The sequence below is a fragment of the Lutzomyia longipalpis genome, chromosome 3, assembly GCF_024334085.1.
Source record: "Lutzomyia longipalpis isolate SR_M1_2022 chromosome 3, ASM2433408v1".
Taxonomy (NCBI): Eukaryota; Metazoa; Arthropoda; class Insecta; order Diptera; family Psychodidae; genus Lutzomyia; species Lutzomyia longipalpis.
The window spans coordinates 17,143,514-17,157,987 of record NC_074709.1 but is presented as its reverse complement, the minus strand read 5'-3'; the positions used below and the strand labels follow the sequence as shown (position 1 = coordinate 17,157,987).

At 38.6% G+C, this 14,474-nt stretch overlaps 2 protein-coding genes and 1 long non-coding RNA gene across 7 annotated transcripts in view; all 3 read left to right on the top strand.

Annotated features, from left to right (window-relative positions):
• The first annotated feature begins 2,965 nt into the window (after window positions 1-2,965).
• On the top strand, window positions 2,966-3,504 carry LOC129793086 (uncharacterized). The gene is made up of 3 exons (XR_008750878.1): window positions 2,966-3,129; window positions 3,212-3,287; window positions 3,357-3,504. It is a non-coding gene; the product is annotated as an uncharacterized LOC129793086 (long non-coding RNA).
• A 54-nt stretch (window positions 3,505-3,558) lies between these two features.
• LOC129791530 (uncharacterized) lies at window positions 3,559-8,670 on the top strand. The gene has a single exon (XM_055829690.1). It carries the CDS (start codon window positions 3,559-3,561, stop codon window positions 8,668-8,670), a length of 5,112 nt encoding a protein of 1,703 aa, XP_055685665.1.
• A 1,313-nt stretch (window positions 8,671-9,983) lies between these two features.
• Window positions 9,984-14,474, top strand: part of LOC129793071 (protein vein) — a 37,949-nt gene continuing 33,458 nt past the window's right edge. For 2 of the 5 annotated variants that reach the window (XM_055832633.1, XM_055832632.1), the window contains exon 1: window positions 10,453-10,935. The gene's annotated coding sequence lies outside the window, so the exon portion shown is untranslated. Of the gene's footprint in view, window positions 10,000-10,452; window positions 10,936-14,474 lie in introns of those variants that run through there. The other 3 variants (XM_055832642.1, XM_055832638.1, XM_055832644.1) reach the window with 2 other exon arrangements.

Here is a 14,474-nt window from a genome sequence, read left to right as displayed (position 1 = left end):
AAGTTTCTTCTTATTTTTTTTTTGCAAGAAGAAAAGAAGATGATATTAACCTTCAAGTGTTCTTGCTCCACAAACACTCACACCACCATTCCGAAAGAGTCTGCATGTATATAGCATGTCAATGATTAAATTTAATTTAAATTAATTGAACAGTTATTAATAAGTTAATCGTGTGTGTCACATTTCGAGGACGCCACGCAGAATTTTTCATATAGCGCACCACATCGCCAATGTATACCCCTTCGGGGGCCCCCTTGAGCCTACAAAGTAAATTGCTGTGTCGCTGATGCTATATACAACAAAACCATGAAGAGGCATCATCACACATTGAGCCACCCAGATAATGTGTGCAAGAAAGATGTTAAAAGAGGAGCGAGTGAGGAGGAAATTGTGTAGAAGAGACGATGTGTCTGCGCCAAGAAGACATCACTCCAAGATGAGGTTCCCGCCAGTCTAGAGACAAAAACCAGAAGCACCTGACCCACACCACAAGAGTCGCGTCGTGCTCTTCTTTTTCAAGGATCACATTATTGGATGTTGTGGGATTCTTTTCCGTTCAAGCTGTGCGAGATTGTTTAGATAAAATAATGTCTCACAGCCACCCCCAAGGAGACATCGTAGCGCGCGTATATTTTATAGCCCCGCACACGGGGAAAAAATTTTCAACAAAAAAACACAATTAGCTACAAAATGTCAACTCTGACTGAATTCCGCGGATGCCGCATCGCCATTTCTTGCACAGCCTCACACGTAGTCCCCGTACGCCAATATTAACAAAAAAAATCCCAGCTAAATTTTCTCATTTATTTATTTATTTTTATGTTTTAAATTGAACCTCCCAATAAAATATGTCGCGCAGTGTATGACTTATCTCTCCCTCGAATGTCCCAATGCTCATGCAGGGAAGAGTACGCGCAGCATAAATGTGGTGGCAAAAGAGGCGCATACAATGTGTGCATCTGCGTGCTATAGTGGTGGAGAATTTGAATTGTATGTCGGGTGCGATCGCATGGCTTTATGTAGCCAGTACAGGGCACCGCAGTCGAGTATAAAAATTGTATATATACAATTTTAGTTCTACAAAATACACTGTTTACGCTAGCGTAAATTAATGAAGTGAATCACCCTATCGAGAATTGGTATGCAACGGTCATGAGCTACAGTTAAATTTGTGAATTTTTGAAATTCCTCTTATCAGTTTTTTTTCTCTCTATTATCTCCCTTTCGTGATAATCTCTTTTAGCTGTGATTCTTTCGAAGAAAAGAATAGCACAGCTTCTGTGTCCACTCTAAAACTCAAGGTCGTCGGATCGGGCTCAAACTTGGTATGAGCACGAATTAGGGTCCCCACATTCCAAAAAACGTATGCGCCGAAAAACTTTTCCGGCCGTCCGGCCGTCCGTCCGTCCGGCCGTCCGTCCGTCCGGCCGTCCGTCCGTCCGGCCGTAGTTTGGAGCTCAATTACAAGAGAACGGTAATAGATAGAGACTTGCGGTCACCGGCAAAGTACAATTATCGACTGGAAGTCGTCCAACTATGATATCAAATTCACCCCCCCACCCCTGCATCCGCCATTTTGAATTTTTTTCAATTTTGTTTTCGCTATATCTCAGCCTCTATTATAGCTGGAGGTCTGAAATTTTAATATGTTATAGGGGCCCTTAAGACCTTTTCAACGATACCCCATTTTCAAAAATCGGACAAGCGGTTTAGCAAATATAGACTTTTATCCAAAGTCGGCCATAACTCCTAAACCGGTTGACCGATTTTAACCAAACCGGTTTTGAATGAAAGATCTCAAAAAGGTCTACGATTATCTATACATAGGAAGTTTCAAAAGTTACCGCTAGAGGGCCTACAATCAAAAACCAAAGTTTCGATGAGTTTTCGACCAGTTTTCGATTAATATCTCAAAAACTGGACGATAGATTTCGATTAAATTTTAGTATGTTATAGGTGATAGGTACACCTTTTAATAAAAAAAAAAATAAAAAAAATTTATGTCACGGTTTCAGAGATATAGATCAAAACAGGTTTCCATACGTACCGATTATTGTAATATTGCCTTATATCGGCTTAACGGTACTTGATAGAGGCTTTTCGATTGAAGTTTCATTAGGTATAGTGGGTATGACCTATCAGATTTTACTAATTTCAAAATTCAAAATGGCCGCCTTCTGCCTTTTTGCTACATCAACAATTACTTTCATCTATTCACATATATTTTAAACAAACTAATTGGCGCCCCGCGAAGCGGGGCGTTTTTTTATACATAAAAAATATAAAAATATAAAAATATATAAACCTATAAATATACATATATAAGTACAATGATGGTCCAGCAGAGTAAAGGGAATGTACTGGTAAGTTTCACTTACGGGCTGTGATTCTTCCTTCAGATGACAGTCAAAGTGTGGTGAAGTACAATGATGGTCCAGCAGAGTAAAGGGAATGTACTGGTAAGTTTCACTTACGGGCTGTGATTCTTCCTTCAGATGACAGTCCAAGTGTGGTGAAAATTGAGGTGGATAAATTTTTAGGAATGGCTTTCTCACGCATCGAATCACAGCCAACGCGTGTAAATTCTGGGGAAAGGCTTACTCATGCGCGTTGGCTGTGATTCGTTGCGTGAGAAAGCCATTCCTAAAAATTTATCCACCTCAATTTTCACCACACTTGGACTGTCATCTGAAGGAAGAATCACAGCCCGTAAGTGAAACTTACCAGTACATTCCCTTTTTCCCTTTACTCTGCTGGACCATCATTGTACTTCACCACACTTTGACTGTCATCTGAATTTTCTTTACTTCCACTTTCACTTTCTCCATTGTTATTATTTTTGTCAATCAATTAAAGAGTTGAAATTTGAAATTTGATTAATTTATAAATAAATAAATTCCGCTGCTCAATTTAATTCATTTAAATCAGGAAAAAAGTGTTTTATTTAAACCTCAGTGAAATTGAATTGCCCCACGGATCCTGAAAGAAGGAGAAATTGGCCAAGTGCAACTCATTTTACAACCACGAGGAAGCTCTTCCAGATTTTGGATTTTCCTTTAGATTGCAACAATCCGCGGTTCTTCGAGCCGAAGGGCTCAGATATTAATTAATTTGTTGCATCTATTAAAGGTATGTGACCAGAAGGAAGGATTGGAAGAAAAGAAGGAACAATCGCTTATATTTTTTATTTCTTTTGGAATCCTTACCTAAGGTACGACAACTGGAATTTATTTGGGAGGATCATCTGATATTCTATTAATTATTATTTAATTCGGATCTTACCCAAGGTAATCTTTACAATTGGTTCTTCGAGCCGAAGGGCTCAGATATTAATTAATTTGTTGCATCTATTAAAGGTATGTGACCAGAAGGAAGGATTGGAAGAAAAGAAGGAACAATCGCTTATATTTTTTATTTCTTTTGGAATCCTTACCTAAGGTACGACAACTGGAATTTATTTGGGAGGATCATCTGATATTCTATTAATTATTATTTAATTCGGATCTTACCCAAGGTAATCTTTACAATTGGTCCTTCGGGGGAAAAAATCAGCACAAGATGCCAGGAAGATCCAGTCAGAGAGCGGCGTACAAAGGCCAATTCACTACGCTGAAGAAGGATGTCAATGAAATCAGCCGCAATCCTGACTGTCTTCTCAATGAGGGGATGATTGAAACTCTTTTGTATCATCGTCAAAGTCTGGAGTCAATTGAGCGGAAATATTGTGAGGTACAAAGGGCAATTATTGATGAAACTAAACCCGAAGATGCAAAAAGGGCTGAACAAGAAGAACTCGATAATTTCCTGAATGAGACGACCCACACCGGAAATCAGATCAACCGTTTTATCGCTAAGCTTCAAGCCACTGACTATGCACCTAGGCAACCAACAGCTTCCGGTGGTTCAACCAGTGATTTCTCAGCGTTTTTAACGTTGATGGAAAAACAATTGGAAGAGCAGAAGGAGCAGAGATTGCAAACCAATACTACTATAGAGAGAATGGTGGGTGAGATGAATAGGCTTTCTAGCAGCATCAATGCGAACAACGGCGGACCTACGATGATGGGAAATCCCAATGAAACTTTCACAGTTACGGCTCCACCTCGCAGAAAATTGGACGTGATTAAGATTCAGCCATTCTCAGGAGACTACACAGAGTGGAAAACTTTTAAAGACCTCTTTGAGTCGATTATTGGGAATGATGACACCCTCACTAAATCTGAAAAGATGCAATATTTAAAGACTCTCATAGTTGGAGAAGCTCAACCCATTATTGAGTCCCTAAAGGTCTGCGACGAAAACTATGATGTGGCTTGGACTATACTATCCAAAGAATTCGACAGTGCTGCACCCATTGTAGCATCTTACATGAAAGATTTTTTTGCTTTGCCAGCTGTAGCATCGGCCTCTGTCCAGGGCATTCAAAATCTTCAGAGAAAGTCCAATTCTATTTTGCAAGCATTAGACGCAATGGAGGTAACGTCTCGAGACCCTTTCATTATTTATTCGATTCTGCAGAAACTTGATGAGGAGACCCGTGCTTTATGGGCTGGAAAAGTTAAGGAAAATTGTCCAACTTGGGAGCAATTCAATGAATTTTTGGTAGAGAGAAGTTTTCAACTCAGAATGTCTTTACCAGAAAAATCCTACAAGTCACAGACTCACCCCAAAAAATCTTTGCCTACCAACAAGAAACCAAAGATGAATTCTACTAGCCTTGCAGCCACGGAAAAGAAGAATTGCGAGTTCTGCAAACTACATCCACACAAACTATTTCGGTGCAAGAAGTTCATCGCTCTGGATGGGATGCGTAGATTGGCGGCTGTTAAGGAGCTCAAGGTGTGTGAGAACTGCTTGTCGGACAATCACAAAGTAGAACATTGTTCATACTCTTTGTGCAATATATGCAACGGCAAACACAACCGATTGCTACATGATGCAATTATTATTGCCACCACTACAATCCCAACTCCTGGAGGAAGCCAGGGTCAGACTGGAAATCCAGTCAATCTCATATGTAAGAATGTTACCACCAAGATGTCCAAGGTACTTCTTGCGACAGTTATGATCAGGATTGTGGATTCTTCAGGAGAACAGCATTTGTGCAGAGCCATTTTGGACTGTGGATCTCAAGTCAACATGATCTCTGCAAGATTGTGTCAATTGCTGCATTTGAAGAAGAAGACCGTCAACCTTTCCATTGAGGGAGTAGGGACTTCATCACAATCAGCCCAGCATGTCGCAGATGTCGTAGTGAGACCAAGGATGATGACTTCTTCATACTCTCTACCTATGACGTGCATCGTCATGAAGAGAGTCACCAGCGATCAGCCAAATTGGGATACATCTTCGCTGAACTTCCAAATCCCAAAGCACTTCCAGTTGGCAGACCCCAACTGGCAAGAGACTCACCCTATCGACTTACTCATTGGTGGGCAATTCTTTTGTGACATCATGACCGATGATACCCATGTTTTGGGTCCTCACCATCCTGTGATGAAAAATACAGTATTTGGATGGGTGTTAATGGGACCTTGTTATGTCGGCCATAATGATTCTCAGGTTGTCTCATGCAACACTGCCACCATGGAAAGCATTGATACGGGACTACGTAGATTTTGGGAGTTGGAGGAGATATCAGTAGGTTCCCCCAGATCATTGGATCAAGACAAGGTGGAAGAACTTTACCGAGCTACCACAACTCGAGACCAAGATGGGCGCTATGTGGTACTATTGCCTTTTAAGGATAACATGGAAGAGTTGGGCAACAACAGGGCATCAGCCAGACGCCAATTATTTCTATTGGAAGCGCGTCTGAGAAAAAATCCAGAACTCCGTGCACAATACAACCAGATCTTTGAGGAGTATTTGGAGAAGGGATTTATCGAGGTTGTGCCATATGATCAGCTCAACAGACCTTGTTTTTATATGCCACATCATTGCGTTATCAAGGAAGATGCAGTATCAACCAAGGTTCGAATTGTCTTTAATGGAAGTTCGCCATCCGAATCCGGGCTAAGCTTAAATGACAAACTTATGGTAGGAGCTACTGTACAACCACCGTTGCTTAAAATTCTGCTGAACCTCAGACGACATCCTGTTGCCTTTACCTGTGACATTGTAAAAATGTACTTACAGACAATACTTTACGAACCTCACAGGGATTACCAACGATTTTTATGGGAGACCGAATCTGACCACCAAGTGAAAGACTTCAGGTTCAGGACAGTGTGCTTCGGGGTGTCTGCATCTCCGTACTTAGCCACTCGATCATTGATTCAGTTAGCCTTGGATGAGGGGCACAGATTCCCGATAGCTGCGAAATTGATATTGAATAACTTCTACATAGACGATTGTCTGGTCAGCATGCCTACGATTGAGGAGGCACTCGAAGCAAAGAGACAGCTCATAGCTCTACTGGCCCTAGCCAAACTTGAACTGTCCAAATTCAGGTCAACTCATATGGAACTCACACCTTCATCTGATGAAAATTATCAACTGGACATGCCATCTGAAGAACAGGTTGTAAAGACTTTGGGAATGAGTTGGTGCCTACAGACTGATATGTTCCAGTACACAGTGAACGAATTCCATGGACCAGCAACCAAGAGAAATATGTTGTCAATTCTTGGAAAAATTTATGACCCAATGGGGCTCGTATGCCCCATTACAACTGTTGCAAAATGTATCCTGCAAGACGTGTGGAAGTTATCAATGGACTGGGACACTGAAATTGATGGTGATTTGGAGAAAAGATGGAAAGAGTTCATGAACACTCTACCTTCAATGGAGGATCTGAGGATTCCCCGATGGATATCAAACATCTCCGAAGTAGTACACCAGGAACTTCACTGTTTTGGCGATGCAAGCAAGAGAGCCCATGGAGCTTGTATTTACCTTGTAACTCAAGATGCTGCAGGTAACAGATGCTCCAGGCTATACGCAGCCAAGTCCAAGATTAACCCCATCAGCTATGAGGAGAAAGTAAAGGATAAGATCAAGAAGAAGGACTTCACCATTCCGAAAGGAGAATTATGTGGAGCTGTCTTGGCTATGAAACTTGCCTCAACTGTCTCGGACGCAACAGAAGTACAGCAAATCTATTTTTGGCTGGATGCCACTGCTGTGCTACATCAAATTCATAACCCGACTCAAAAACGAGAAGTTTTTGTACGCAACAAGGTTAAGAAGATTCTAGATGAAACCAACTGTCAGCAATGGAGACACGTTGGAACCAAGTCCAACCCAGCTGACCTGGCTTCACGAGGAGCTACTCCTCAACAGCTCATTTCAGCGGAACTGTGGTGGCATGGGCCAGAATGGTTGTTGAAGTCTGAAGAGAATTGGCCACCGAAGTTCAACGCACCCAATGATGACGGAGCACAAGTGGAGACTAGTTTAGCACTCACTACGGATTCATCAGAGAAGGAAAAACTGGTTGCCAATCCAATCTTCGAATTTTTATTGGCTCAGTTTAGCTCCTACAGCAAGATCCGTCTAGTTTTGGCACGATGTCTTCAACTCGTAGAAATTTGGAAGTCATCAAAGGTCCGAGTGACTCGCAACTCGAGGAGAACTACCTTTTCCAAATTCTTGCATGTGAAATTCCTAAGGGATGCCGAAAAACTCTTGATACAATGGGATCAGCAGCAACATTTTTCTCATGTTTTGGATGCTCTGACAAACGGATCTCTGGAAACAAACGCAAGCCTTCGCCATTTTGGAAAATTGAGACCATTTCTGGATTCTGAGGGTACATTGAGAGTTGGAGGTCGACTTAGCAAATCTACACTCAACTATGATACAAAACACCCGAAGATCCTGCCCAAAAGCCTCTTAAGTCGTTTGATTGCAGAACGTGAGCATCTTCTACTTATGCATGCTGGACCACAGCTTACCTTGGCATCCTTGAGGCAAAAATATTGGCCTATTGATGGACGTCGCTTGACTCGAAGTGTCTTAAGGAAATGCCTCACTTGCATCAAGGCAAGGCCCACTCACGTTCAGCAACTTATGGGGGACTTACCCCCGGAGCGAATCGACCATTTGACTGCCTTCAATACAATAGGTGTCGATTTTGCTGGGCCCATCTACATCAAACAAGGTGTCAGGAAAACTGTCACAATTAAGGCTTATGTGGCGGTCTTCGTCTGCTTTTCTACTAAGGCTGTGCATTTGGAGGGAGTTAGTTCACTCCACACAGATTCCTTCATTGCTGCATTTCGCAGAATGATTGCGAGAAGAGGGTTGCCACATAAGGTGTTTTCCGACAATGGAACCACATTTGTAGGCGCCGATAGAGAACTTAAGCGGTTGTGGGAGGCAGAGCAACACCAGCAAGCGATCCAGATGGTGGCAGGGGAACTTGGCATCGAATGGAACTTTTTACCTCCCAGATCACCGCATCACGGCGGCCTCCATGAAGCTGCCGTGAAATCTTTTAAACACCACTTTGTGCGAGTTGTGGGTGACAGAGCACTGACATTTGAAGGGCTAGCAACCATCCTGTGTCAGATTGAAGCTGTATTGAACAGCAGGCCGCTTGTTCCCACATCAGACAACCCCGACGATCTCCATTGGATCAGCCCATCTAGCCTCAGTGACTCACCTCAAAATTGGCTATCTGGACAAATGGCACCTTTTGCAGAGAGTGTATCAGGATGTTACTAACCAATGGAAACGCGATTATCTTACAACGCTTCAAACTCGCAGCAAGTGGTACAAACAATACGAAAATCTCAAGGAGGGAGATTTTGTTCTGATGAGCGACATGGCCCTTCCATCTACCAAGTGGCCGACAGGACGCATCGTGAAGATCTTCCCTGGCCGAGACAACAAGGTGAGAGTAGCAGATGTCAGAACTCATCGTGGAGTCTACAGAAGAGCTGTCCAGAAGCTAGTGCGACTTCCCATAGAAGAAGCATAAAGCTCTTCTGTCCCCGGAGCATGTTTACGCTAGCGTAAATTAATGAAGTGAATCACCCTATCGAGAATTGGTATGCAACGGTCATGAGCTACAGTTAAATTTGTGAATTTTTGAAATTCCTCTTATCAGTTTTTTTTCTCTCTATTATCTCCCTTTCGTGATAATCTCTTTTTTCTTTACTTCCACTTTCACTTTCTCCATTGTTATTATTTTTGTCAATCAATTAAAGAGTTGAAATTTGAAATTTGATTAATTTATAAATAAATAAATTCCGCTGCTCAATTTAATTCATTTAAATCAGGAAAAAAGTGTTTTATTTAAACCTCAGTGAAATTGAATTGCCCCACGGATCCTGAAAGAAGGAGAAATTGGCCAAGTGCAACTCATTTTACAACCACGAGGAAGCTCTTCCAGATTTTGGATTTTCCTTTAGATTGCAACAATCCGCGGTTCTTCGAGCCGAAGGGCTCAGATATTAATTAATTTGTTGCATCTATTAAAGGTATGTGACCAGAAGGAAGGATTGGAAGAAAAGAAGGAACAATCGCTTATATTTTTTATTTCTTTTGGAATCCTTACCTAAGGTACGACAACTGGAATTTATTTGGGAGGATCATCTGATATTCTATTAATTATTATTTAATTCGGATCTTACCCAAGGTAATCTTTACAATTGGTTCTTCGAGCCGAAGGGCTCAGATATTAATTAATTTGTTGCATCTATTAAAGGTATGTGACCAGAAGGAAGGATTGGAAGAAAAGAAGGAACAATCGCTTATATTTTTTATTTCTTTTGGAATCCTTACCTAAGGTACGACAACTGGAATTTATTTGGGAGGATCATCTGATATTCTATTAATTATTATTTAATTCGGATCTTACCCAAGGTAATCTTTACATACACTGAAAAAATCACTAAAAAAATATTTATGTAGCTGCAACATAAAATTATTTTAAAAGAGATAATTTTATGAAATTCTTTTGAAGAAATGGTGTGGTGAGACCTCCTGTTGCTTAACAATACATTCGTTTTAACATACGACATTTCGAGAGTTTTGTTTCGTCTTCGTCAGGTACGTAAAATAGTTTAGATATTTCTAAGAGAAGTTTTGGGATTTTTTTGAATCCCCAAACGAAATGAATAAGAATAAAAGTAATGCAAGGTTAATTTAAACCAATATGGAGCTAATTGTTTGAGATTTTTAAATTTTTAAATTTGTTAGAAATGTCAATGTGTCTCATCTCATTTTAGAGATTTTTACACAATTTTTAAGAGATTTTCATTATTTTCATTTAAAGCTTTCATCAAATATTAATAAAAAAAATCTTAAAAGATTAATTATTCTTTAAATGTGAAACACGATTTTTTAAAAAATAATTAGATAAAAAAATCTCTTAAGACGCCTAAAACAACAGAAAAAAATAAAATAAGAAGAAGTTAACGATTTCTAACAGTGTATACTGCGACTCCGCAATCATCCATCCATCCACAATCCATCGCACAAAACTGGGAGCCAGCACAAAAGTTTAGTTTACAACCGACAGTTGAACTGTTCGCACGTCCCAACCGAATGGACTATCAATTGCCATCCGCTGTGTCTTTTTTAGCATAATTTCCTCCCCCAATTATTGGTCACACACACAGTGTCTCGTGAATCTTCTTGCACCTGCTGCGAAAACTAAAGCATAATTCATGCGAGAAAAGTAAACGTGGTGATTGCAGTGATAGTTCATAATTTTTTTCCACAGAAAAGAGTGTTAGGAATTAGTTTTCTTCTGTGAATATTATGAAGAATTTTTTTCTATGTGAAAAAATAATTTTCCTGAACAAGTTTTAGCGTGAAGAATTTTTTGGTTAAAAAGAAAATTTAAGTGAATTCATAGACAGTGATTGGGACAGATTAGAGAGTGAGAATACATAACTATTAATTTCTTGAGAGTGCCAAAATTGCCGGCATGGGAACATTTAAATCAAAATACTAAATTACCACCCCCGAAAAGAAATTGATGTGAGCGAATTAAAGCAAAATTCTTTTTTATAGCAAATTATTGCCAGTGTGGCTGTTTGAATGGTCGAAGCAAGAGCCCCACAGTCCAATTCCATTTGTCATGTTAGCATACAATGTTTCTGCATATATCTCTCATTCTTGGGGCTATTTATCACATTATCTCCTTTTTCTCACTTGGCGCTCGAGTGGCTCTTTTTCTCCGCACACACATTCCCCCCTCATCGTATATTGGTCTCACCCAGGCAGAACGCAGCTTGAAGCCACCCACATACACTCTCTGTATGAAATTCTAAAAAGGAATATTTTTAAAAAAAATCTGCTCTCTCTCTGTATCAAGCTCTCCGCTATCCAATTGATCCTTTTGCTTCCTCACGTTGTGTCCTATTCGCGAATTTCACAGCCCAAAAAGTTCTTCTTTTAAAAAGTACAAAAAAAAACCGCCGAAAATTCATTGGCAATTTTTTTGTGCTCGCCGTCTCTCCATCGACCTTATTGTGCCACCAATTCGCCACACCACTTGGTGTATAAAAATTGAATTGATGATCTGTGTGCTTCTCTGGTCGATCACATCGCCTCTTGTTCACCGAACACCATACCCGCGAGACGCACCAGATAGCAACTGAACTTAAAATAAAAAAAAACTCACAGCCAAGTTCTGCCAGAGATTTGTGCACAGTTTGACAAAAAAAAACTGCCCCAAAAATTTACGCACAACTGCAGAAAAAATTCACTGAAAAATCATAATATTGTACCTCTTAAACTCTAAGAAATTTATTAAATCGCACTCAAAAAAAAACTGCAGTAAATCATGAGATTGAGGTATGTTTTAAGACTTGATTTAGGTTGTCGCAGTAGCAGCAAAAATGCAATTTCAACACAAGTACGACTATATTTGTCAATTTTCTCTCTCATCACTCACAGTAGAAAACATCTAAAGTTCATTGGGAAATCTTAATATATTTTGACTTGTAAATAAATCCACGATATAGACTATATTTAAATGCAAGGAGATGAAAAAAAATGAAGGAAAAACTTTTTCACTCATCGCGAAGTTACATTGTTACCAAAAAATTTGTATTTCATTGAAAGTTAAGTTATGCTTTTATGCTTTAAAAGTTATGCTTTTTAATTTATTTTCTTAATCCTAATACATAGTAGTTTGAATATTAATGTTGAACAAATAAATTGAAATAAAATATAAAACTGATATTCTTCAAAAATCATTTTTATCGAAATTCAAAAATATGTTACATTAAGTCACTTTTTTCTGATTTATCGCGTTTGGAATGATTTATTTTAAAATTTATTTCACAAAATAATAATTTAAGAACTAATTTTCTTATAAAAATATTGAAATGAAGTGCTGTCTAAATAAAAGAGCCGATGAAAAGTGTTGGAGACGACATTAATTAACTTAAAAATAAATAAGTAAGTTTGTACGTTAAAAATTAATATCAATAATATTAATATATTATTTTTCCAATAAAAATTAGATATTCTTTTGAAAGAAAATTAGAGAAAAAAAAATCTTAAAAATCTTCTAAGAAACGATTATGGAAATTTGTAATAAAAATTCCTCAAGATCAACCACCCACATATTAAATTCTTTTATAAATTTTATTGAATAAAATTAATTACTTCGCATTGAAATTAACATGATTAGCTCATGAATTTGCATAATTTGGTTATGTGTCTGAAATGGGGTGTGTGCATTTTGCGATAAATTCCCAATCGCGGGAGACTCTGTGGTGTGCTTTAGTATTATTTATAAGCATGATGATACAATGATGATTAAGAGTCGGAAAATGTCCCGAAAACACCGCATGATATAAGGTGGACCGAGTAGAAAAATTAGAAAAATGCTCGTAATTCTCATTTTTTTCATCACATCTCACTGAATTTTCTACATATTTTAGAAACACAAATGAAGAAAAAATGTGTGTCTTAAAAAAACGAAGTGAAAAATTATGTTAGAATGTTGAGAAAAGAGGAAAATATGAAAAATATTAACTCTTAGTGGTGGATATATTAATGATTTGTATTTAGAAAGAGCATAAATAAGATAGAAGAAGATTTGGGAAGGTTGGACGAGCATGCTGTGCAGCACGCAGGAGAATAGTGCAGGGTATATTTTAAGACCAATGGTTGGAAAAGAGATTTTATGCCAATTGTTCCTTTTGAGAAAATGCTTCTTTTGCCAGCAGAAAGCATAGTTGGAGCCAATTAAAAATTTTCATGTTTGCCAGCGCGCATTTCCATGTGTGTCCCTCCAGTGAGACATTTTCGTATGGGCGCACGGAGCGGCATGAAAATGTTGCAGGAAAAGTGTGGCGTTTGTTAGAGAAGAAGAAATTAACTTAGAAGCACATTCCAAACTATTAACAATCTCGAACTCTCAACATCCTGTGTCTCTCTCTCATGTGCTCGGTGAAGCTCCAAAAGATTTGTTTCATCATTCGTCAATTCTAAATATATTATAGTTGGTGGGTTTATTGAAGGAGAAAATGAGTGCGAGATAGTTTTTCAGACGTGAAAGCGAGATCATCTCTCCTTTCAACTTCCCAAAAGATATTCTCTTTTAGTATTAAAATAAGGAAAATATATATATTTCACTCTCACGAGCACTAAATGAGCTTCGAAACATATACACATTTTCACTACATATAAGAAGAAAACTCCTTTAACACGCAACTGGCAATCATCCACCACACACGCTCTCACCCAGACTTTTCTCACTCAAAACAAAAAAACCCCGTGCTATATATCTTTGGAAAATTTGTAATTTAGAGGATGAAAATGTGGAAGAAGTCTGATGTGGGGAAAATTAACACACTCGCGGCGTGCGCGCCGTGTATTTCAGGAAAAATCATTTTCAACTTTCAACAATGTTGCGGAGCAAACAGAAAAATAGACCAAAAGTCCAATAAAGTCAAAATTACACACTCATCGTCCAAACTCCACATGAATTTTTCTCTTTAAAAAAAAAATTGAAAAATCATTTTGAATTTTCCTTCGCATGTGCGCCACAAGATCATCGCATTTTCCTATCTAACATGGAAGCTCATGTACTATTTTATATTGTAAATTGCCGCATTTGATGTTTCGTGAAAATTGAGAGCATATGGTGATCCCGTGTAAAAGATCACGTTGAGAGGAAATTTTTCATCTTGAGCGCGAAAAACCCAAAGACTTTTCCCCCCCCTAAAATTATCTCTCTTTTGCTCCTTTTGCTGCAGACACTGCTACTCTTTTAATTTTACACATAAACGGCACGACACATTTTATGCTCTAACTCGCTTTGCATTTGAAAAATCTCAGCTGTATTGAAAGTGATTAGAAGTAACTAAACTCAAGGTTTCGATTCTATCAAAAATCTATTCTTTATCTTTCAATGTTTGGTATTTCAAAATTTTTCTATTATTATGTTAAAAGAACAAAAATTTTTACTCTTGTAGAAAGCTTTTAAAAAATATTCTTTTATTTGTGGACTATTTCAAAAATGTATTTCTTTACGGTTAAAGTGAGAAATAAACTATTAA